Source organism: Xiphophorus maculatus, chromosome 19 (genome assembly GCF_002775205.1).
Source record: "Xiphophorus maculatus strain JP 163 A chromosome 19, X_maculatus-5.0-male, whole genome shotgun sequence".
NCBI classification, from domain to species: Eukaryota; Metazoa; Chordata; class Actinopteri; order Cyprinodontiformes; family Poeciliidae; genus Xiphophorus; species Xiphophorus maculatus.
The window spans coordinates 2,998,724-3,024,703 of NC_036461.1; the positions used below are offsets into that span (position 1 = coordinate 2,998,724).

Here is a 25,980-nt window from a genome sequence, read left to right on the forward strand (position 1 = left end):
AATTTTGAGACTAATCTCAGAATTTTTTGAGAAAAAAACTCAATTCTTTCAAATTTTGAAATTTCCTAAATTTTCTACAAAAATTTTGAAATTTTTACATTTCAAAAGTTGAAATTTTTTTACTTTTCAAACTCGCAAAATTTCTAAATGTCAAATATTTCTAACAAGTTTTTTTAAAGCTCAGAAATGTCCTCTTTTGTAGATAATTTCTGAGATTAATTAAAAAATTTCTGAGTTTTTTGACAAAAAATTACCCCTTCCCTTTATCTACAATCGCCCTAATGCGATGTCGTAAAATATAAATATTCTATTGGATATCAAAATCTCCACATCGCTAGTAGAAATACTTTAACATGTAACATCATGACAAACTTGACATGAATGTGATTTTAAGCAAAAACTGAAGTTTTTATGAAGTCGGAATTAGAGGTATTAGCAGATAAATTCCCTTAAACCTTGGAAACAGGAGCTCATTTAAAGTTTTTTTCCACTTTAATGTTAAATGAGTCGATTCTCTCCCAACAAACCTGAAAACAGAGCGTCACTTTGCTCCTCTGAGGCTTTCAACGTCTTTGATTGTCTGCAGAGCGGAAATTTTAAAGATGGCGGTTTGTCACTTTTTTCACAAAGTCCAACGTTGTCATCGACACCAGACACGCAAAAGCACACAGATTTGACGGAGTGATGAAACGGTGTTCTCAACAGTTTTAAGTGGCTGGGGCAAGAAGGCAAAAGTTTTCCATCTGTTGTTGATCCCCAGTTTATCCTCTGACAGAGCATCGGTTTAGCTTCTGCGCTAGCCAGTCGGCTAAACAGCCCGCCAGCTCGCTAGCCATCCGGCCAGCTAACTAGCCTGCTGGCTATCTAGCCGGCTAACTAGCCCGTCGGCTGTCCAATTGCGCTCTATTTAAAGCATCCCAGTTTACGAGTATATGGACCAGTAAATGATGTTGAAAAGGATGTACGCGCCGGGGAAGACGACCCGGGAGTATTTGTCTATGGCGTGGGTGTCTATCCAGATGTTGACGTAGCTTCGGGAGGCCTTCACCTGACCCGTGATCTGAGGGTCGTTCAGCGCCACTTGGGCCAGGATTCGCTCCTGCCGCCCGCCGTTCTCAGGTATTCCATAATTCCCCGTGGTGTTGACATCCATGGAACCGTAGCCAGTGATTTGTGGGTCGATCATCATCTCGTCAGGGTTGCCAATGCCACATGTGCACGGCAGCTAGACGATATAAACAAACATAAAAGGTGCATAAATCACATTTACTTAAAGGTGATCATCTCTTTAGTCATTTTATTAATTTTTTTGTTCAAAATTATTCTTAGATAATGAGGTTTAAGTCTGGTCTGTTCTGAAGTTTAGAGTATGACGGTATTACGGCCACGCTAAGAAAATAAAAATGAGAAAATTACGAGAATAAGGTTATATTTTTATGAGAATAATCATAATTATTATGACTTTATTCCCGTAAGATCACGACTTTATTCTTGTAGTATTTTAACTTTATTCTTGTACAATTTTATTCTCGTATTATTTCAACGTTATTGTCATATGACTACTCTTAATTGTATTTTTTTTTTATTTATTAATAATAAAAAATAATATAACCCTAATACCCTATTGCAGGGGTGTCAAACTCCAGTCCTCAAGGGCCGCTGTCCTGCAACCTTTAGATGTGCCTCTGCTGCACCACACCTGAATAGAATAATTAGGTCATTAAGGCTCTGGAGAACTTATCTACACAAGGAGGAGGTAATTAAGCCATTTCATTCCAGCGTTTTGAAGCTGTGGCACATCTAAAAACTGCAGGACAGCGGCCCTTGAGGACTGGAGTTTGACACCTGTGCCCTATTGTATTTGACCTCCTTTCGCAATGAGCTGTTTTAGGGCGTCTTGTCACTTTAAATCCAAATAAGCTGCTGCAGACTAGGCCCCTCAATGTTTTCACTTGCACATAAAAATGTCTGCAAACAGATGCGAAATTATACAATCATACATCTTTGAAAAGCAGAAGCGGTGCCTCCTAGAGTTTTTAGATGTGCCACAGGTACAAAACACTAGAATGAAATGGCTTAATTGCCTCCTCCTTGTGTAGATCAGTTCTCCAGAGCCTTGCTAATGACCTAATTATTCTATTCAGGTGGTGCAGTAGAAGCACATCTAAAAGTTGCAGGACTGCGGCCCTCGAGGACTGGAGTTTGAGACCCCTGCTCCTACACAACCAACAAGAATGCAGCAAGTGGTTTCTGGATTTCAAGCCAACAACAAAACACTTTTCTTCTCCAGCAGTAAAATGACTAAACCTGCTGGAACTCTGCTTGGGTTGCTAGGTAACAGATAGAACTCTCCTGGGGTTGCTAGGTAACAGAATGCTCCTGAGGTTGCTAGGTTGGGCTAGGCTTCACTGGGGTCACTCGGTGAGGGGTAATGCCTGCTAATTAGTGGCATTACATTCCGTAGTTTCATTTTCCAGATACCAAAAAGCATCAACTTATTGCAAAAAAACAGCTGAGTTTCATTAAGCTCTTGGGATGTTTTTAGAAGCAGTGCAAACCCAAATGGAAGAACAAAAACTTGCAAAATGTGAATTTTGCATAATGTGTCCCTTATTGTCAAAGGTAATAAACTGTCTTGTCTCTTAAGTGTGCTTATTTCTGTATCACACTAAGGGCATTGAAATGAGTTTGCTGTGGAAGATTTATTGAAGATGTTTTTGCTGGAAATGTTCCTCGAGGTATGTGGGCAGTTTGGCTCCATATGCCACAACATTTGGCACATGAAGAATAGCAGCTCCGCATTCCCAGAAATAATTTACCGTAGCCCTCTGAGGAGCTTAAAGAGAGACGATTCAGAAAATATTTATCTGTTTATTGGCAACGGACATGAATCATTAACGCTTGTTTCTGCCAGTTTGGAAATATTTTCCCCATAAATCAGGTCAGCCTTGACTGATGCATCAATGAGCTCGATTTAAATGTCTGAGTTTTCTGTGTTTAAACAGGTTTTCTTTCACCACAGTAACAAAACTTTAATATTTTCTGTGTTTTCTAAGCCGATGTTGACCAAAATATGCTTTTTAGTATATAGTTTTGGTTTAAAAAATGTGTTGTGTTTCTCTCAGAGTTAATGAAATATTGAAATCTCACCAACTTATTAACTGCGACTGCACAAATTGATGTTGACAAATCTCATAAATTACATGTAGGCAAATATTTAAAGTATATGAAAACCTTAGTTTTTTAGCACATTTCTTTATACATTTGGAAATTATCCCAGATCTTTGTAGTAAAATTAACTGAGTAAAAAGCTCCAGGAAAGCCAACTAGAATGTGGAACAACAGTTCTGCTACTGAGGACAAACAATGTGGAAAAATCAACAGGATAGCTTCGTCAGTAGTTACCTTACTACCGAAGAAGCTAGTGGTGCATTCAATTTCTAGTCAGAACTTGTAAATTCCAGTGTCCCAGTCAGAAAAAAAACAACTGGAACGCCCTCCAAAGTCGGGCTTCCTACTGGGAAAGTTGACCCTAGTTACGATTTGTAAGGCAGTCTTTGCGTTTCAATATGGCTGCTCCATTAACAATAGCATATAAGAGTGAATCTAATGTCAATATTGAACGAATTTAAAGTGATGATTGCTTATGGAAAGTAAAGCTTAAAATGAGGTAAGAGGTACTGCTAACAGTGTTTATGGCGCCGCCATGTTGAAATCTCCAACTACTTTAACTGGAACGCTGTGACTTTGAGTGTAATGTTAAACCCAGCTCCAATTTCCAATTTTTGCTTTTTGTGTTTTTTATATTCACTTACAAAACCAACATTAAATATTTCAAAACTCTTTGGTTTGAAAAATTTTGCCATCAGATCAAAATCATATTTATATTTCGCAGCAGGCAGGAAATGGAGAAAAATCCAACAAACAGAAATTACTTACTCTCTCCCTCAGCTTCCTCTCTTTCCTCTCCTGCACAGTTGAGAGGTAATTCACAGCCGCGTACTCGATCACCGAGAGGAAGACAAAGACGAAGCTGACCCAGAGGTAAATGTCCACGGCCTTGATGTAGGACACGCGAGGCATGGAGGCGTTGACCCCGGTGATGATGGTGGACATGGTCAGCACTGTGGTGATACCTGAAGAGAAGACGACAAACACTTTGGTAAACACACCGGGAATTAAAAACTGATGCTCCGCTCTGTAATGTTAAACCAGGTTTATTTATATGGCACATTACAGTTCAAAGTGCTTTAAATTATGGAAACATAAAAACATTATACAGTCAACAAAAAGAAAATATATTGACTCTCTTGACCAATGTGCAAGAGAAAGACACATTAACATAATGGCTGCTGTCGGGATCGACTCGTATGAATCGGATAATGAAAACATGTCCGACGATGTGGACAAACTGTCGCCGACCTCCTATTGTGACGCCTACCTTCTAATCTAAGTAGGTAATCTATGCGTTCATAGATTACAAGAACCTATGCATTTGTGGAAGTCAGCAGAAAAAGACGAAAATATAATTTAAGTCTTGTTTTATTCTCAATGTTTTCTAATCAAAACCAAAAATAGAATGAAGTAAAACCATTGGTGACATCTCACCTCACCTTCACCCCTTCACAATAAAAGTATACATTCGGGTGTGAAATATATACATTGTATACGCCACAGAGGCCTCCCCAGAATGACACAGAATGTCACAAACACGTCATCACAACATCACAAGTACATTAAAAAAACGCACAAAGGAAAAACTTAACAGCAGCGACAAACAAACCAAATGAAATACCTAACAGTAACGACGAGGGAGTTCAATAAGTCGGCCACACTTTCATAGATTACAGGAAGTGTAACCTATGAACACATCAAATAAAATGCTAAAACAGTTTCGTAAGAAGCGTGCAAACTAAAAAACAAGGTTCTGGTGATTGGTAGAGTAAATATATGTAGCAACAAACATGTAGGCTACATCTCCGTCTTAGCTAGCAGGTAGAAGCTACATTAGCTAAGCTAATTTTGCTAGTACAGCAGTAAGTACTACAGTAAATATTACTGAAATTTATCTTTGTATTACTCCGGAGGGTAGAGTACTTAAACTGTAATCGAGTAATAGCTCTAATGTACTTCTATTATTTATAAGGATTAAGTACGAGGCGAGAGCTAGGCCTAAGCTTGTGGCTTGTTTATTGTTGTCATAGCAACTCCATGGCAACTGCCTTCCAAGATGGATGTCAGTTACAGACTTCATGGAAGTCTGACGTCACATGAGAACGTCAAATATGTCTGTCAATGTTCCATCTATTATGGTTCATTGACCAACAAGTGGGTTTTAATTTTTTTACGCAGACCTGTGATCATACTGTTGCAGTAATCAGTGCGACGAAAGATAAACGCATGGACGAGTTTCTCTAGATCTTGCTTTGCTGTTAGTCCTGTAGTCCTGGAAATGTTTTTCAGGCGATGGAAGGCTGATTTTGTAACTGCCTTTATGTGGCTCTGAAGGCTCAGGTCAGAGTCCATCACTACACCCAGATTTCATCCTGAGCTCTCGTTTCCAGCTGTGATAACTGAAGCTTTGTGCTTTGACTAGATCGTTCGTCTTTAGGTCCAAAGACAGTCATTTCTGTTTCTGTTCAGCTGGAGAAAGTTTTGGCACCCCCACACAATGTTTTTTCTTAGCATCTGTTTAGTAAATCCTGTTTGTAACCTGAGCAAGAGAGCGCATTTAGATTTTTAATAGAGGGCTGTAGCTGATATTATCCTAAAAGTTACAGTTTAAAATTTAACGTAGACTATATTTAAAATTGATGGCGAATTACTTGAGGTCTAACACTGTTTTTGATGAATAGCTCAGATTCTTTGAGTTAGACGTTTTTATGTGGTTGTTTTCTTCACCTCTGGCTCTCAGAAGAATCTCACCGGTGTCTTATACAAAAAGCCCTGAAGGATCCAACCTTCCTGAAAACAAAAAAACATTTTTCTTTAGCTTTATGAACAGCCTCTGCATTTCTTTTCTCCTGTTTATTTATTTCATGTTGCAGCATTCAAGACCAACAGAAATAGGATTTTGATCACTTTATAATCCTGTAGCAAGGAGCAACATTACAATGTTTTAGGGTTTGTAATGTTTAAAGCAGGGATGAGGCAGTCATTTTCTCTATTTAAAGGCATAAACTTATTTTGGATTAATTAGCATGCCACATTGAAACAGACTCAACATGAACAGTCAGTTCATGTTGAGTCTGATCAGACAAATGAAGACTAATCAGGTCAGAGTGGGTGTTGAACCCCCACTCTGCTCAGTTCTGCCTATAATGAGCTGTTTTAGGGCCTCTTGTGACGTCTTCTGACCAAATATGCTTCTCAATGTTTACACTTGAACGTGAAAATGGGTGCAAACAGATGTGCAATTATACATCTGTAGATCTTTCAAAAGTAGAAGTGGAGCCTCCTGCACAAACAACAGGAAGATAGCAAGTAGTTTCTGGATGGTACGTCAACAACAAAACATTTGTCTTGTCCAGCAGCCATTGTACAGGGCATACAGTGGTAAAACCAGCTGACCAAACGTGTTGGAACTTTGCTTGGGTTGCTAGGTAAAGGGCTGGGCTCAACCGGGGTTGCTAGGTAACGGTGCATAGTGACTCGACTAGACCAGACTAAAGACTTTTGTTCTCCAATTTTTGGTAGAAAGAGGGGAAAAAAAGAAAATATGATAAGTCCTGAAAATTTAATTAACTGATTTATTGCGTAATGCAACAGGCCTAGACTCAACAATTGGGACGTTTTTGAAACAGCTCATTTTCCAGACACCAAAAAACACTAAGTTATTGCCAAAAAACCAGCTGGATGTTTTTTAACCACTTTGAAGTGGTAGAAACCCAAATGGATGTGTAAAAATGCCAATTATGCATAATAGAAAATGTACCAACATCAAGGGATACACATTTAATTAATTTAGTGTATGTAATTTTTGCAGAGTTAGCATTAAAACACTCACATTATGTACCTAAATGATTGAGAAAGCTTTAATAGAGGCTATTTCTTAGTAAAATATATCTACCTAGTGGCACCCTGGCAGGCACGGCCCTGCGATCGATCCAGAAGGACACCCAGGACAGCATGACCATCAGCGTGGCGGGGAAGTACGTCTGCAGCAGGAAAAAGAAGATGTGGCGCCGCAGGGTGAAGTGGATGTACAAACGGTTGTACCAGCCTGCAGCACAAAAAGAGAGACAGCGCCAGTTATTCCCACATTGTCAGGCAGCTGATGAGCTGTGTCAACACTGCAGGAATTGTCCCTGCAACTTTGGCAGAGAAAGATAGCACACAAAATCCTTTTCATGCGCTGAGTCGCTGGAAAGTGACATGTGGTTGTGTGAACAGTGCAAAGCTTTCTGTGGGTTTCCTGCAGAGCACAGCAGGTTCACAACAGCCTGTCTGCTTCGGTTCGCTGCAAGGATTATGGATTCTTCAGTGCAAAAACACAAAATCTTACCAACTATTTTCTAGTGCAGATATCTTGCTGCACTTAAAGTAAAAGCGAACTATCTTTAAACAAGATATAAGAGCTTCTTTTAAGTCAATAATTTCTTAATATTGATGAAAAAGTTCTTGCTTCTTTTTACTGATAATGTAGGAAAAATGTCTTGTTATAAGTGAAATAATCTGAGAATGGAACAAATACTTTTTCATTAATATTAAGGAATTATTGACTTAAAACAAGCTAATATTTCTTGCTGAAAAGTTATTTTTATGTTAATTTGATCTTATTTCAAGTGTATTAAGATATTTCTGGTAGAAACTAGACTAAAACTACTTGATAATAGTTTGTGTTTTTGCTGTGTTCTTGTGAAATGGCTGATCCTTTCTGTTCGAACTGACGTGAGAAATGAAGTTTTAATTCAGGTGTGTGGTAGCTACCTGTGCTGCTGTAAAACGCCAGCTTTGTGGTGGTGTGAAACTTTTGGATCAGGAACTGGGACAGAGATATTCTGTCATCCGTGTTCAGAGATTCGTTTCCTTTCTTCCAGTACAGCATCAGGTCGTCATCTGTGTACGCATCTGTTAGGGAAACATGTAGAAAATTTAAAACATTTTAAGTTACAAAACAATTTTAACCCATTTGAATAATAAACTGAACTTGGATCCAGGGCTAGCTAAGCTAGGTTAGTGGCATTTATTAATTTCCCTTTTGGATCAATAAAGTATTTTTGAATTTGAAGTAACGCACTAACTCTTTGGTTACCTAGCAACAACCTGCTGAGGAACTTGTTGTTACCTAGCAACAACTTGCGCAACAGCAGTTTACGATTTTGCCGCTGTGCCTCATAACTGCTTAAAAATAAAAAACTGCAGAGGGAACGGTTTGGCCAACTGTTTGACAGTATTTCAGATATTTAAAACAAAAAAACTAATCAATAACTATCAATATCGACTGATATGAAATACCTATTTCATATCAGTCATGATACGTTTTACAACCATATTGTCCAACCCTACATCATATATATACAAAAATACTAGCACTCTTCAGAAATTAAGACATTACTTTCTTTAAGAGACAGTAAATATAGTTTACTGTCTCAATAAGGTTTGTTGATATTTGAACAAACCTCAAAGTAAAATCTAGATGCGTTTCAGTTATTGGTGTGAAACTATGGAATAAATTAAATGATAATCTCAAATTATGTGCTTTTTTTGTTACTTGTTTGTAAAATAGTGTTTTATTTTGTTTCCTTTTTTTTAAAAAAATGTAAATTTGCTAAAACAAAGCTAATCTGAATCTGGAAGAAAATGTGAACTACCCAGCATCATCAGAAGGCGTTACGGTCTCTACCTGCCAGGTGTTATCTACATGCTGCTCTTTATTCACCGTGAAGTTTTACATGAGACGGACTTAAAAGTAAAGCGGCAGAAAGTCCTAAAACTTTAATGGCGCAGCAGATCTGGGGTTTCAGGGAATATCTGGTATGCAAAGCGGACATGTCAGTCTCAGCAGGGGGCAAGAAGAAAGCTCCTGAAGAGTGATGATATTAAAAATTACTGTCAGGCAACATGATGTGTGGAAAAGAAATCGACAGGAATACTCTGGAGTCGGGCGGAAATCTTTCATGTTTCTGATGGGGGGAAATTTTACTGCAAATATGTAACCAGACTTAAAGTGTCAGTTTAGCTGACTTTATTTCAGATTGGAGTTTTCATTATTTATTTTTTATAAGGGGAATCTATTGTGCAAAATTCACCTTTTGTACTTCCATTTCAGTTCGTACTGCTTCGAAAAACAGATCATGTGCGTTTAAAAAAAACAACTGTTTTTTGGTAAGTTATTTTTTTGGTATCTGGAATATGAGCCATTTCAAAAATCTATGGAATGTAACTCGACAAATCAGCTGCCACTGTGCCATGAGTGACCCCAGCAAGGCCCAGCCCGTTGCCTAGCAACCCCAGCGGAACTCCGCTCGTCACCTAGCAACCCAATCTGGTTTCCACAACATTTCATCAGATTGACTGTGTAAATAGCTGTTTGCAAGTATTTCTTGTCCAGTTTTTAGTGGAAGTCTCTTAGTATACTTAAAATAAGACAAAACTAACTTATAAGTAACTTTTCAGTGAGATTTATTAGCTTATTTTAAGTCAATAATTCCTTAATATTGATCAAAAAAGCTAATTCCATTGGCAGATTATTTCACTTATAACAAGGAAAAAATGTGTAGCTATATCTGAAATAATCTCTTGGTGGAACTAGTACTTTTAAAGATCAATGTAAAAAAATTATTGACTTAAACAAACTCTTATATCGTGCTGTAAAGTTACTTATGAAAGTAACTTTGAGTTTCGTACTAAGACATTTACACTAGAAACTGGGCCAAAAATATTTGGTAAGATTTTACGTTTTTTGCAGTTTAACATTAAGTTCTGAGGGAGAAATGATCTTGAGAATGAATGCTGTTTTACTTTTTGGTATTTCCAAACAAAAAAGTTGAAAATAGATCAGCTTATTTCATCTCACGTCTTATCTTAAACCCCAGCTGTAAAACAAAAGATCCACGTCTGAAATGTTGAACTTTGCCCCTGGAAATCATTTCACTCACAGCTCTCAATCTCCAGTGAGCAGGTCTGGGTGTCCAGGGGGAAGCGGCTCAGGTCCATGTTGCACATGGCAGTGACTGTGACCCTGCAGAAAAGACAAAGCAGATCCTCCTTAAACCAAGACAACAAACCTTCATCTGAATATCAGATGAGAATCACTAAACCTGGAGCTGCTCTGTTTTATAACAAGGAAGCTAATTAGTGTCTTGTATTGCTGTGTTAAAAATGTTCTATTACCATTTAAAATGTAATCAGTATTAATTATCTTCAAGTGTGAAAGGGATGAGTCATTTCACCATCATGACTCACCGACTTAGAAAAGCCTCTTTGATTTATCTCCACTGTGAAACTGTGAGATATCCTTTATATTCACCTGCAGCTGAACAAAAGTCTCTCAGCCTCCATTTTACCTGCAGTGCTGGCAGAGGAACGTCCTATTCAAAGCACCTTTCACACTTCCAACAATGGCTCAAAAGCTTTAAAATGCATTTGTGGGTTTTTTTTGGAGCAGCATAACCCAATTAAAATGGAATATTTTAATTTGAGTACATTTATTTATATGGAAAAAATCCAATATAAAGAAAAAAGTTTCGTTTTTTTACTTGCATCACAATTATTGATCCACCTGTTATTAATGGTTTGTACATGTACATTTTGCCAATACTCAATCTCTCTGCATCAGTGGAGACTTTTGACCCTAATTACTGGTTGAGTAAACAAGAATCATTAGTCAAAAAATTGTTTTTATCTCTTTGAAAGTACTATTTTTATTACTTCACCCAATTCTACCATAAGTGTGCTTTATTGTTGTCACCTATGGTATTTTAATTTCTTAAGAGGATCCCAAGACCAGTTGCTGGCGATTCAATTTCATTTAAATCGACTCAACAATACATTATTAATCTCTAAAGGAAAATAAAACGTTGTTCTAACCTATAAGCCCATTTTGCACTGCACCGCTGGACCCGGGTCGACTCGGGCCGACCCGGCTTTGAAGCCGGGCCTATTGTTTTTGCATTAGCACTTCCTGCCCAGTACCACCTCCCTTCCTGGAGCCCCGAGAGCTGTGGTTCCAATCGGGCCGGTTTGGAGTTAGCTGTTGATTGGTTTATTGGGCGAGACAAAGATCAGATCTCTGGATCAGAGGAGCACTAGACTTTCTCGATGGCTGTCATTTCAATATGCTCCATCAATAAATTCCCGTCTATTCTTACCCTACACTGGGATTACAATTGCCTCTTCAGCCAAAGATTTTAATGGCAAATGCAAATAACATTTCTCCAATTGAACTGATCAGAAGTGGCTAGGCTGTGGACGAGCCGTCGCTCCAGCAGGGAAATCCCGCCTGCTGCAGCGGTAGTTCAGCTCAGAGGCGACATTCAGATGAGATTTTTTATTTTTTCGTTAAAAGTAAAGCTGAGGTAAATGTTTCCCTCGGCTTCCTGGCTCATGAGCGCATACAGAAAAAATGGGACGGGAGACCCAGTGATGTTGATATTTATTCTGTACCCAGAATGCATTGCAGAGCTAATGTTTATGATTACCGCTTTAAGGTTAGCGCAACAGTTATCTGTGCCCACCACTGGAATATATAAAATTACCTTACTAAAATATGTTATGTGAAATTGTTAGGTATGATGTAGTATTATAGAACACTAATAAAAAATGTTAAAAATAAAATTAGGATGACAAAGTTATAATATTACGAGAAAAATGTTAAAATGTGAATCAAGTCATATGTCAAGAATAAAATCAGAGTATTACAAGAATTAAGTCGTACAAGAATAAAGTGGAAATAATACAAGAAAAAACTATAACATAAAAATAAAACCATCATTTTTGAGAACATATTACAGGAATAAAGTTATAATATTATGACTATTCTTGTAATACTGTGACTTTAATCTTGCATTATTTTGACTTTATTCTCATACGATTTTATTCTTGTAATATTATGACTTTATTCTCATAATTTTATTTTTTTTAATTTTCCTAGTGTGCCAGTTGATATTATCAAAAATAAAGCCATATTTTTAACCACTAGTTAAATGCTCTCAGACTAAAGGTTGAATTTTTTCCAAGTATTGTTCTCAGATTATTTTACCCTCATAAAAGACAAATTACTTTTTACATATCTTTATTAGGGTGCCGATCAGGAAGATAAAGAAAACAGCTACACTGAAAACATGTACAGACTGTTGCATTAGATGTGGTTACACACCTGCATCATTACTGCTCTTTGCTTTGTGAATTAGATAGAAGAAGAGTAAAAATAAGTTTGTTCTTACCTGAGACTGTAGAGCACGTTGCCGTCAGGGTAAACTCTCAACATGACATTATCAGTGGTGGTGTCGTGGATGAAAGAGCGCTTTGAGTGAACAAAAAACATGTCGGGAACCCAAATCTTCTTCACCAGACGACTGTCGAAAGTCATGCTCTGGTTGTTGGTGCTGGGAAACGACAGCCGCTCATCTTTCCAGTAGTGACGCAGATACAAAGTCATGGTGAAGTCCTGCAGGATCAAACATATTAAACAACATGAAACAAAATTTCAGTTCATAACAAACATCCTAATGCACTTGGCAGGACAAACATCCAAATTTGTCTCATAAGTGAAGTTCTGATGAGATTAGATACAGATGGACAACAAAAACATAACTTTTTATTTAAATTGACACCCTTTATCACCCTGGTTTAGATTTAATCTTCCTAAAAGATTATGGATGTTAAAAAATGTATGATACAGATTTCATTTTCAGAAACATCCTGTTGTAAATATGCTTTAAAACTCTTAATAACATTAGGTTAGCTTGAGAGATGAAATGTAAAACAAGCTTTTGGGCAATGTTTACATTTTATGTTTTAGCGGTTTGCATGTTTTTTACCCAAAATATGAATAATCTCATTATTGATGTTTCTAATAGAAATTTCAAATCTGTAAACTCAAACTTTCATACTAAAATGGTGCAACTATTTCGAAAGATTTTAATATATGATTTTAGAAAATGGCTGCCAGTTACACCCGACCAGTTGCTTATAGCAACATCAACGCTAACCCTAACGGCTAATCAAATGTGCAACATTTCCCAAACAAAAGAGCTTATGACTTCCAGCATCAGAGACACAGAAACACTTTTATTTTAGTGACATCATCAGAAGACATAGTTCTCATGTGACGTCGCACTTACAGGAACTTTGTACAGTAGTTGACAGCAATCTTGGTAGGTATCCGTAACTAACTGTTATGACAGTTACTAAGGAGTTGCTATGACAACAATAAACAAGCCACAAGCTTAGAACTAGCTCTCTTCTATTTCCTACCTAACTTATAAACAATATAAGTACATTACAGCTATAAAGCCTTAAACTTTATTTCATTCACGCTTTGCTCTGAGCTTGCCTACCAAGATGGCGGATCAGTGGCGCGGATCAGTTTCAGTTCAGACTTGTGGGAACTCAGTCGATCCCTTAACTGTATTTTTTTTTTTTACCGTTACATGGAGTTCTTGATGTCCAATAAGTAAAGTGTAACCTGTGATTTATGACTTCTTTTTAATTTGGGGTGATTTTTATGAACCCAAACAGCTCTGTCATGCTTACCATATCCACCTCAGAGATGGTATCAATACTTTCCACCTGAACATCAACACCAACAGGTATTGGAGGACCTGAAAAAAAAATCATTTCAAAAGTCAGTGTGTTGAAATATTATTTTCTGCTTTTCTAGAAGATAAGAAACAATGTAACTAAACACGCAATCATTTTGACCTTTCACCTACAAAAGCTCTCCTCTCAGCTAGCCAGCTGGTTTTACAGTTTAGTCAAAATAAAGTTTTATTTTAGTCATTAAAGCAGCTTTCTAAAAAATAATTGTTTTTTTCTGACCTTGCAAACTAATGTTGCAAAATGTTTCTTTCATAAAACACACCATTACTATACCTAATGTACTGTCACTATGGTAACGCCAGGGCCGGCGAAAAACCGTTTTGGGGCCCAAAGCAGATTTTCTTTTGAGGCCCCCAATACTAACAAGTCAACACCAGATGCTTCATCATTCCTACGCTGCTCTATGTGTGTAACATACCTGCTATCATTAGCATAATTTGTAATTAACTTACATCATACCGCTGTTACTACAGCTGATGATTTTAACCTTACAGGAGAAACAAACTTAAAAAAGAAATATTTTGATTTTGAAATTCAGATTAGTACTTAAGTGTGGCATATTACTTTAACTATTTGAAAGTATCACTTGCGGTTTAAATTTAAATTACAGTAAGGAAGTTAACAAGTTTGATATCTTATATTTCCCCAACAATGGCAGCAAGAAACAAGAAGAGATTAATCTATTATTTGCGTAACTATAAAACAATATAGAAATTATTTTTTCATATTTAAAAGCATTTAGTTTGTGTTATTCAATACTATTATATATATATGTAAGTTTTTTAGGATTACATGTACTGCCGTGTTGTTTATTTTAGATTATAATAGGACATAAAAGTTTGAATGAGACCAGTGTAAACAACATTTTTTCTTTTCACTAAGCCAAATCTTGATCATTTTTACACCTTCAATCAGCTTTAATTCTTACAGAAAGAAAAGAGCTGGGGGGGTTTTGGCTACAGTCTTCAAAAAACATTTAATTTCTGTGTTGATTCTAGTAACATTCATGCTTCAGATGACAAAACTTTCATTGAAAAACTCTAAAACTGATTAAGTTTAAAACTGAAGTAGCTCATATTCACTGGATTTGTTTACTTTTTTATATATATAAACAGTGTTTCAAATAAAAACCAATGGCACAGACACTAACACACAGCAAATGCTCAAGCTACAGCTGTGACAGTCAGGCTTTGATTTATCTTTGACCTATTTCAGCCCCTGTACTCTGCATCATCAAATTCCCACAAGCACAAAACAACAATCAGGTCATAAGAGATAAAAGCTGATGCAACACTGGATACAACACGACTCTCTTTTCCTCTTCATGCTTCACATTGGACATCACAAAGACGATCCTGCAAAGCGTCACTTTGTGTTTGTACATTGTTGTGATTTAAAAAAATAAATAGCAGCACATGTTGCAAATTAAAAGCGCTCACAGCTGATTTGTTGTTGCTAAAATAAGCTTTTGTTTTTGCATCAAAGGAGAATCAACACTGCAAAAACACACAACCGTACAAAGTAATTTTGGTCTAGTTTCTATTGTACACTTGAAATAAGACAAAGCTAACTTACAAGTAACTTTTCAGCAAGATATAGGTTAATAACTCCTTAATATTGGTGAAAACGTTCTAGTCCCATTGCAGATTATTTCATTTATAGCAAAACATTTTCTCTTGCTATAAATGAAATAATCTACTAATACATTATCGGTAGATTAAAAAAAAGCAGAACATTTTCATCATTATTGAGAAATTATTGACTTAAAACAAGCTCCTGTATCTTGTTGAAAAGTTACTTAAAAGTGAGTTTTCTCTTATTTCAAGTTTACTAAGATATTTTCTCTAAAAAGTGGACAAGAATTACTTGCTAAGATTTTGTGTTTTTGCAGTGTACCACTCTGTATTTCAAAGTCCAAATATTAAATTTTAGTTTGTTGCTCCTGTAAGGTAAAAATCAACAGCCATAACTGGTAGGATGTAAGCTAATTACAAATGATGCTAATGATAGCAGCTATGCTACACATAGAGCAGTATAGGAATAATGAAGCATCATTTTTGGGGAGCCCCCAAACAACAAGACAGGACAAGACCCAGAGGCCCCAAAAAGGCTTGGACCGGCCCTGTTCACGTATACTAAGATATTTGCACTAGAAACTGGACCAAAACGCTTGGTAAGATTTTGTGTTTTACAGTGTAAAAGATAACAAATACATTATATAATTACTGTCTTCCAGTCTGCGTTTATCTTTGCATAATCGTTCAACAAATCCTTCCAGTGGAAACAAAATGAAAACATGAAGCAGAGCTGCTGATGATAATGGCGTTCTTAAGGTTTCGGGGAGATTAGAGCCTGCAGGACTAAAAGGTTCAAACAAAAACAGAAAAACACCAATTGGATCTTAGTGTAGCATTTCGGAGTGTTTTAATTCATAAAGTAGTTTCTAACCTCCAAACGCTGGCCTCATGGTGAAATCATGATCATCTATTCTCAGCAGCTGCTCAGATTTTGTCATCGGGTTTTTCGTCAGGTCTGGGCTTCGTTTGTAAATTGGACTATTTGGAAAATAAAAGCAAAATGTTTGTGAAATATAAACTTTATATTTTTAAAAAAAGAAAGAAAGAAAATGCATTTTTCTTAAATTTTACCTTCCAGACTTCTGACTGCCTCCTCCCTCCATTCTGGTGTCTCTTCGTGATCTGGTGATTCAAAACAGAAAACATTATGGTAGATTTATTAATTTTGTTTTCTATCGTTTTATGTATTTCTTTTGTTTTTACAGTTTTGTCACACTTAAATGTTTCCAATCAGAAACACGTTTTAATATCAAAGACAACTTGAGTAAATACAAAAAGCTTTTTACATTTTATGTTTTATATGTTACAGAAAAAAATCAGTCTAATCACAACAGCTAACTTTGGATAAAAATGAAAAAGAACCAGCTAATATGATTAAATTTAGATGTAATAACGTTTTTAGCTGTTTTTAATTTACTTCCTGGAATATTTGCATTTAATTTTCACAAAAATAACACTAAAAGTACTAATATTGTATTTTTAGTTGTGATTTTCTTGCCATTATGTTGGGAACTTTGAGCTTTTTTATCCCACAGAAAAAGAAGATCTATTCTGTTTTTGCTCAATTTCATTATAGCTTTATTTTAAATTCTAAAAATAGAAATCAATGTGTGATTTTAAGAAAATGATAACTCGTTTATAGAATAGTTGATATTTATCTAAAATTATAAGTTGTCCTTTTTCAAGAAGTCATGTGACATTTACAGCTGTAATTAAGTTTTATTTCGCTAGCCAGAGAATATAAATCTCCAACTCAACGTTTACACTCGCACATGAAAATGGTTGCAAACAAATGCACAATTATGCAACATCTTTGAAAAACAGAAGGGTAACCTGCTGCACAATCAACAAGAACGCAGCAAAAAAAATTCTGGGTGGTAAGTGAACAACAAAAACACTTGTCTTTTCCAGCAGCCATTGTGCAGGAGTAAAATCAGCTGACTAAAATGTGCTGGAACTCAGCATGGGTTGCTATTTAACAGTGCTCTGCTGTGGTTGCTAGGTAAGGACACAGTGATCATGGAATGCAACGTAATGATCAGGAAGCTTTTGAAACAGCTCATTTTCCAGACACCAAAAATTATGAAGTTATTGCTAAAGAACAACTGGGTGTTTTCAGAAGCAGTTGAGACCCAAATAGACTCGTACAAATGATCAAAAAGTGAATTTTGCAACGGCAAAAATACTCCTAAAAGTTAATTTTCCCAAACAAGTTACTCAATTAAAAGTACTCTAAAAGTCTATTTTTCCAAACAAATGACTTACTTAAAAATACAAAAGTAAAAATACTCCTAAAAGTATATTTTTCCAAACAGATTACTCAAGTAAATGTAACTAGTTACTATCTAATTCTGGTTATAATGCATTGCAGCCAGTTGGTAAATTTTGCACCACGTCACCAGGGTGTTACTTTCCAACATGGCCGCCAGTCGCTTTGTACCTTAGGTATTTTAGGCCACGAGCAGAAAGAGGGACAGAATAAATTAAAAAATAAAACCCAAACTGGATTAATAGAGTAGCGCTGTGCTGTGACAGGCGAAGCCAAATCCCTGTCGACTGAAGACATGCATTAAGGAAATATCAAAGAGGGAGCGGAGCCGAGACGCAGAGACTGAAGCAAACAAAAGGGGGAATAATGGAGAGCGAAATGAGAGCGAAGGAACAAGGTTTCATTGGGTTAAAGCCGCAGCGCAGTCGGTGTTGGGCCAGTGGATGCTACACATCCACCCAGCAGCTGGCTCTTAATCCTCTTGGCAGAAATGCCTCTGCAATCCCCTCTCTGCTGGCCTGTGGCACATGCAGGCCGCCTGTCCGCTGCGTGGTCCGCCACCGCATACATCACTGCTGAGGCCGCGCCACGGTTACTGGGCCAAATTTGTGCAGAGGTCATTATGGACGTGTTTACTAGCAGCAGGCCTACAAATAACAGCAACTGAAAACAGCAGGATAACTGTAAATAAAACACTTAAAAGGCAAATATTGTATTTTAAAGGCATTAATCCTATTAAATGTTCAATATTGAGAGAATTATAACACATAAATCAATTCAAAAATAATTTATAATCATTTCAGAGTAATTATTTATTTATTTTTACCCCTCCAGGGGGTCTTTGGTGGGCTCTAGTGTCCCTTATATGACAGTGGGCTGACAGGAAATGGGGAAGGAGGAAGACACGCGGCAAATGTCGTCGGGTCCGGGAGTCGAACCGCGACGGCCGCGTCGAGGACTCGAGGCCTCCAAATATGGGTCGCGCTAACCACTACGCCACCACGGCACGCCCCTTTCAGAGTAATTTTTGACAACAGTCTCTATGTGCATCTTTCTGGATAAATAACTCAAACTATTTACAAACACAAAATTGTAAAAATTCTAATTTAAATCCCAGAATTCTGATTTTTCTGAAAATTCAGAGGGAAAAAAAATCTGAATACTGAGAAAAAAGTAAAAATTCTTTATTTTTAGTACCATAACCCTAATCTTCCTCCTTAATAATGACTCTGTGGCTTCATGCCAACTAAATATTTAGTTTGAAGCTACGTATCTCACTAGCTAAATAAGTACTTAGTTTGTAAATAGATATTTAGTTTGTAAACTAAACAGTTTAAACATTTAAACTTTAACTTCAGTCTATTTAGCTTTAGACTGAAGCTAAATATAAGTGGATATTTAGCTTGCTAACCAAATATGAAGTTTGGAGGCAAATATTTAGATCTCTAATTAAATATTTAGCTTCAGGGATGTGCTGTGGTGCCGCAGGGATTGAGCACAACCCATATAAGGAGGCCTTAATCCTCGACGCGGTTGTCACAGATTCGATTCCCGGCCTGACGACCTTTGCCGCATGTCTTCCCCCTTCTCTCATTACCCACTTTCCTGTCAATTAACTATCAAGTAAAGGCCACTAGAGCCAATAAAACCTGTAAAAAAATAGTTTCAAACTGTGACATTTATAAATGATTAAACACCATGGTGAAAATATAGCTTTGAAAATTATCCACCATTTTTTCTCTTATGACTGGATAAATAACTCAAACTATTTACAAACAGAAAATTGTAACAGTTTAGATTAATGTCCTTTAAATAAAACACAAACAGGCTAAATTTGTTCAGTTTGAAAAGGTAAAAATTTGCTGTTGGGACTTTCCCTTCAGAAAGTGGATTTTTAGCATCTCCACTATGAGGCGTTTTCTCCTCTGCTGTTCTCCTTCGGTGCGTCTCGTCTTTCCCGACTTTCCAAACCCAGCAGCACCCAGTCGCTTTGGGGATTTCACATCAAGACAGGAGACAGGTGATGAGAAACAGAGGAGGGGAAGAGTTGAATCCAACTAAATAAAAACTGTCTGAGGTTTTTATTCAAATTGAATTCACAGAGCCTACATGTGCCAGCAGGGAGAAGTTTGATGTGAGGTGACTTTTAACAGGAAGAAACAGGAAGCAAGCTGCCTTTACATTACAAATATATGCAAAATTTGTTGATATTCCACAAAAAAAACCCAGTTTTACAATTGCGGTTTTTACATTAAATAAGAAGTGCAATTAAAATCACAAGAGAATAAGTTTGTTCATTTAATATGTTGTCAGAAAACAACATATCAAACCACAAGTGTTGCTTGTGGTTGGAAGTGGTGGATCTTCCAACCACTTCCTGTCGTCTTCTTTGTCATTTCTGCCAGTAACAACATCTTGTTGTTGATCACATGACTCATGTGATGCCAAAAAATGTTTTGCCAAATAAACCAAAATCTATACAGCCAAAAAATAAAACCTCATATTGGCTCCAAAATGTTTTATTATGTTTCAAAATTGTCACGTTTCCATTAAGTTAATTTATTTTTGTAATTTTATGGTTAATGGAAACACAAGCTGCATTTCCTTTAAAATGTGCAAAACTTTAATATTTTGCTAACATAAAAAAAAACAACATTTTGCTAATGCAACGTTTCCACCAGTAGGATGTTACTACTGGTGGAAATGACGAAGAAGACAATAGAACGTAGTTGAAGGAAGATGTTTTTAATGATTTATCGAGTGAACAGAAGCATTCATGGCTGATTTTAACTGCCTTTGTTATTTAATGGAAACACCGCATTTGCGAAATTGTGTTTTTTACCGTAATATCGACACAGTTTTGCGCACATCTCTAAAGGAAACTTAGCTACTGGCATTTATAGATTACACACCAGTTTGGAGCTGCATGTCCTGTCATACTAATAATAATTTTAAGGTTCTGCTTGTATTTTAATGATCATCTCACCAGAGGAGTTTTTCTTTCTTTCTGAAAACTGACCAGTCCATTAACTTTGACCCTTTTATCAGGATCTCTGCACCCAGCAGTTGTTTGTTAATTAAAACCTATTTATTTCCCTCAGTGTCTTAATAAAGAACTCGTTTTTCTGATATATAACAACCAGCTGAAGCATAAAAAGTGATACTGCATCTAAAGGCAGGGGAGGATTATGATTTGACAGGGTTTGTTGCATATATTAAGTGGATGCTGATAGCGTTTTGAGGCGTTCAGCGCTGTTCTGGCACTCTTTGGGGAAATCTTATCATCTTCAGCAGATTTTAATTCAAAGAGAGCTTCTCACTTCAGGCAACAGGCTGCAGCTGCACTTAGTGCTGATATATTTTTAAATGACAAGCTGAGACCGCTGCTGTGTGTTTACCATCCACAGAGAACTTTCTCTTCTTTTTTCCCCCACATTTAAATTTGAGTGTTTCTTGTTCAAGGTGCTTATTTACCTGATGCCTTTGCAGAAGTTGTATTTATGTTTGCACAGTTTCTGTGGCAACCAAACTGAAAGCAATTCCAGGAAATGCACTTTTTGCTTATTACAAAATGATGCAATCATATCTGAAGAGCTTTAGGAAAGGATGCCAGAGTTTTATGCCACAGTATGAGACAAAATTACAGCATTTTCTTTTTATTATTTTTTTCTTGCTTTATATGGCACCAATTTATACCAATTTAATTCAAAAGCACCTTATTAATAATAATAAAGAGAAATCAAATGTAGTTCATCCAAGTTTCCTCATAGAGTTGTAAAGTTTAGCTGTGGGCAGGACGGATCTCCAGTTGCTGTCTGTACTGCAGCGTATCTTAAGGAGCCTCTAACTGAAGACACTCTATTATAATGTAACTGTTGATGCTGCCAGCTAAAAAGCTAGCTGCGCTAACCCTAAAGCCATAATCATAAACATTAGTTCTGATAATGCTAAAGCGCTAACTTCAGTTCATATTTTATCTGCCCTTGACAGACTACAACCTTAGAACACCAATTTAATTTTGACATCATAGTTTACATGTTCTAACGCCCAAAGATATGTATTTATGTTGATATCTTGTTTTCTACTCTCAGTGTTTTGGTTTGTTCTTGTTTGTTTATTGCTTTGAGTAAAATTATTTGCAAAAAATGGGGAGAGGAAACAGAACTGCTGCTTAAAGAAATTTCAGCCACTTCAAAATAAGAGCATGAATATAAACAGCTAACTACTTGAAAAACTCCTAACGAAAACTGTAAAGCAGATGTCGAACTTTATTCAACTGAAAGTTATAATTTATTTAAAAATATATATTTAAAGGAAGCTAAGTGTGCTAAGCATTTTCAAAGTTAGCAAAAGCGCTAAATGAAAATTGCCTGGTAGCTTGTTAGCAGAAGTGTGCCCACCACTGTTCATAGTGATTTTTTTTTTTTTTACCTTTCTATGCGTCTCTTAAGAAATCTACAATAATCTTGTTTGTTTTGATTCCATTCAAGATGAAATGATTGAACTGGACATTTTCCCGCCAAAATAAGCAATTAAAACCAAACAATTCAGTCGTGTGTTAACAGATTGATCTGAATTTTAATATAATCCTGTTTAATTTAGTTTTTAACTGGTAAAAATGTTGCATACAGTACTATATGGTATGGTTCCAAGGTCAAAAGGGACAGAGTACAAGAAAAACTTTGAATAATTGTTGACAGGTGATCAATATGTCGATCGCGATCTACCAATCGATCGCAAAGGTCGCATGACATTAAGGTATGCCCATCATTCAGCCCGTTACTTTATTGATATAAGGGGCAGTTTTACCAGTTGGTGGCGGTAATGTTTCCTTCACTTGTTATACAAACACCATTATAACAAAGAAGAAGAAGAAAGGTCACTGACGAATATGTCACTGCGCATGCGCAAACAACGGCGAGGGGCGCAGCAAAACGAACTAGATAGCTAATTAGCTCCAGTTTTTAGCCTTCGGCTCTTCTCTTAAAAAAATAGATTAAAAATAAGTAAGGGAATACTTACAGGACTGGGATACGTGATCTGACGCCAGTGAGTGGATTTTTGGGGTTTTTTGTGAGCGTTTTCTTTCTTCAGTGTAAATTTTTAAATCTTCAGATACCAAGAATTAAGCATCAACACTCCGCCTACATGAGACGCTGCCTGTTTTAATTAGCTGTCAGAGTGAATGGAGGACAAGAGAAGAATTTTAATTACTTTAGAAAGTTAGTTTGTTTTATTCTGAAAGGTTTGGTGACAATTAGAAAAGCTTGATCATTAGATCAAATGGCAGACTTGTTTTAAAAATTGGGAATGTAGTTAAAAGGGCCTGGATTTAAACATTAAAAGCATTTATTTCCATTTTTAATGTGAAGTGCAGACAGAAAGGCAGCGTGTTGCAGCTAAACGAGGTGAGCTTCAGCTGTGCCCTACTTTAAAAAATATTTTAAAATTTTATTCAGACAGCTAATACTCTCACATCCTGCACCTAATATTTAGCAAGACTTCATGATTTAAACAATATTTCTTAATATTCCGTAATAAAAATGCAAAAATAAGTGTAAAAAATGGCTATAATTATCGTTTGATTTTTGCAAAACTGGAATTCTGAACATTAATGGAGCTTCAAAAATTAGAAAGTGGTTAATTCAGGGAAGAAATGTGTGAATTTTGTTTAAAAAAATATCAAGGATTTATTTATTTTTGTCCCCAAATGATCATAATGTTCCTGCAATGAAGATAAAAATTGATATATTCTGACTGCAGCTAAAAGTTGATTAATCAGACTAAATCAGACAGTTTATAAATTATTTTGTTGATAAGATGACATTAGCTTTTAAAATTAAAATACTTTTTAAACATAAATGATCCGAATGCCAGAGGTCAGTCCTGAGACATTACTTCCAGTCATTAAACTGGAAACGCAGATGTTTCATCGACTGATCCAGTTTAGACCCCAGTAAAAACGTTTAATCCAATGCGCACATTAACCAGGCTGCAATTAGCCTAAATAATCACCTGAAATGACATTGGCTACAACTGCAGCCGGCAGGGAAACAGTCATTATCTGCCCTGCAGCAGTTGTGGGGCAAGAGAGCACAGCATCGTCCTGTCGTACATAAATAGAAGTAGGGATTTAGGTCTCCCTCTCTCATCTGGCCGACCTGCTGTCTGAATAAGTCTGTTTTCTGAGGGGAGGGAGCGTCCAGGTGATGCAGGGAAAAGGGGAAAACACTGTGGATGCAAAATAAACTACAAACGGGGAATAAAACTTTCAGTCTCTGTGCATTTTCAGATTGAATTATTTGCCTTCTTTCTACAGCTGTTCCTATGATGGTGCATTAGGGCCATAGTAGATAGAATAAAGCAGTCCACCAAAAAACACTCAGAAATTTTGAGATTGATTTCAGAAATTTTCTAGAAAAAACAAAAATATTTATGAGCCTGAAAAGTCATAAATTTGCAAGAATAATACTAAACTACAATGATAAAAATCTCAGAAGTTTTGAGTCTTCTTGAAAAAACTTGGAAATTTCTGAGCTTCAAAAGTTGAAAAATTTTGACTTTTGGAAATTTTCTGAGTTTGAAAAGTGAAAAATATTCGGTTTTCGAGCTCAGAATTTATTTATTTTTCTAGAAAATTTCTGAGATTTTTTTTTCACAAATGCTCAACTTTTGGAACTCAAATATGTCCTTGTTTTTTCAAGAATATTTCTATGATTAATATGAAAACTACAGAATTTTTTTCTTACAAATTTACAACTTTTTGAGGTCAGAGAGTTTCCTTGTTTTTCTATAAGATTTCTGAAATAAATCCTAACATTTCTGAGTTTTTTTGGCTGAAAATTACTCTTTTTTTCTATCCGCTACGGCCCCAATTGTCACCTGTGGGTCGTTACCTGGTTTGTTTGTAGGGCTCCAGCTTGTGACCTCTCGGCTGAACCATCTTCGCCGCTGATCCTGCCATCCAGACGCAGAAAAGCATCAGAACCGTTTCCGCCTGCATGGCTCACATTCCCCGGACCGCTCCTGTCAGTCAGAATCCGCTTCCCACCGGGGTTTCCAGCACTCTGCCCTCCTCAGACATTCCCTTCTCCAGCGCCGGAGGAGCCGATAAGACGGAGGAAAACGGCAGCAGCAACCCGGCTATTCTCCGCGCTCAGAGGAAAACATCCTACTGTGCTTAATCTCCACAGTGGGAAAAGCAATTTTGACTAAACCCGTAAATCCTTGAGCGTCAGATGGTACAGATTTGATCCCTCCAGCGGCGGATGTGCCTGCCTCTCTGCTGCTTTCAGATACCCTGCTCTCTGATGCGCTCTCCTCCACTTATTGCGCCGCCCAGAATCACCAATTCTCGCAGTGATGCAGCGCGCTCGTTTTCTAAGGTCAGTCACACAGAAGCAGAGAGGAAGCTCTTTGCTTCAGCAGGATCCGGAGAAAAGATGCTTTACGTTTGCACATTCCAATGCCAGCAGAGGTTTTTCTTCTGAATATTGCTGATGCTGCGTTATTTTTCAATATCTGTGTTTCTGCGACCATAACAACGCTTAAATTGAAATTACAAAAACAAAATTTCTAAATCGAAACACATAAATTAAAAAAACAACAACTCAAGTTTTGGCACTAGGTCGAGGTGCTGTTTTCTATCAAAATTTGTTTATTTCACAGAATTGCAATGGAAACACTTTTTTTGCATCACACGTGTTGTGATCAATAACCAGATAATACTTCTGGTAGAAACGATAAAGAAAACGAAAGGAAGTAGTTGGCTGATGACTTTTTAATGACTTATCACTTGAAAAACGTATTTATATGTGATTTTAATTTTGTTTCTTACTTAATGGAAACACCGCAATTGGAAGTTTGCGGAAATTGGAATTATGAAAATAAATATGCTTAATGGAAACGCGCTAAATTTGAAAATACGTGGGGTTTTTTTGGCTGAAAAGTGTTAGCATGAAGTGTTTGGTTTTTTTTCCGTGTCAAAATATATGTGTTTCTCAAAAACAATGGAAACATCACAAGTCATATGATCAACAATCAGATGTCTCTACTGGTGAAAACGACAAGGAACATGACAAAAAACCACCTTATCCTAGCACCAAAACTTTTTAATCAAAAAATGCAATTTAAAAAATTGTGAATACGTTTGTTTACGCGAAATGTCATTAAAAATCACGCTGCACCATCATCCTCCTATCACTTCCTGTTGTTGCCTTCTTCGTTTCTGCCAGTAGTAACATCCTGTTGTTGATCATGTGACTCGTGTGATGTGAAAAAACAGTTTCAGTTAGTTTTGTGAAATAAACCAAATCATCTCATCCCAAATTTTATTGAAAAACGTGTTTTGTTTTGTTTTTTTAAATTGAC

The 25,980-nt window shown here is 36.6% G+C and overlaps 2 protein-coding genes across 2 annotated transcripts in view; one reads left to right on the plus strand and one right to left on the minus strand.

Annotated features, from left to right (window-relative positions):
• Positions 1 to 202: 202 nt before the first annotated feature.
• On the minus strand, positions 203 to 24,622 carry LOC102221645 (gamma-aminobutyric acid receptor subunit rho-1-like). The gene is made up of 10 exons (XM_014469612.2): positions 24,507 to 24,622; positions 16,413 to 16,463; positions 16,213 to 16,319; positions 13,699 to 13,766; positions 12,387 to 12,610; positions 10,101 to 10,183; positions 7,930 to 8,070; positions 7,070 to 7,222; positions 3,940 to 4,136; positions 203 to 1,225 (listed from the first exon to the last, which is right to left on the minus strand). The coding sequence occupies exons 1-10, from the start codon at positions 24,611 to 24,613 to the stop codon at positions 923 to 925; spliced, it is 1,434 nt and encodes a 477-aa protein (XP_014325098.2). The 5' UTR covers positions 24,614 to 24,622; the 3' UTR covers positions 203 to 922.
• tonsl (tonsoku like, DNA repair protein) overlaps positions 24,610 to 25,980 on the plus strand; it is a 45,870-nt gene continuing 44,499 nt past the window's right edge. Inside the window, exon 1 of the mRNA XM_023353367.1 lies at positions 24,610 to 24,995. The gene's annotated coding sequence lies outside the window, so the exon portion shown is untranslated. The remainder of the gene's footprint in view (positions 24,996 to 25,980) is intronic.

Excerpts from the sequence above, each read along its gene's own strand:
- LOC102221645 (XM_014469612.2), bottom strand. The coding sequence starts at position 24,613 with ATGCAGGCGGAAACGGTTCTGATGCTTTTCTGCGTCTGGATGGCAGGA. Across the intron at positions 13,767-16,212 it reads CATGAGGCCAGCGTTTGGAG|GTCCTCCAATACCTGTTGGT; the intron begins GTTAGAAACTAC and ends TTTTTTTTTCAG. Across the intron at positions 8,071-10,100 it reads CTCACTGGAGATTGAGAGCT|ATGCGTACACAGATGACGAC; the intron begins GTGAGTGAAATG and ends TTTCCCTAACAG.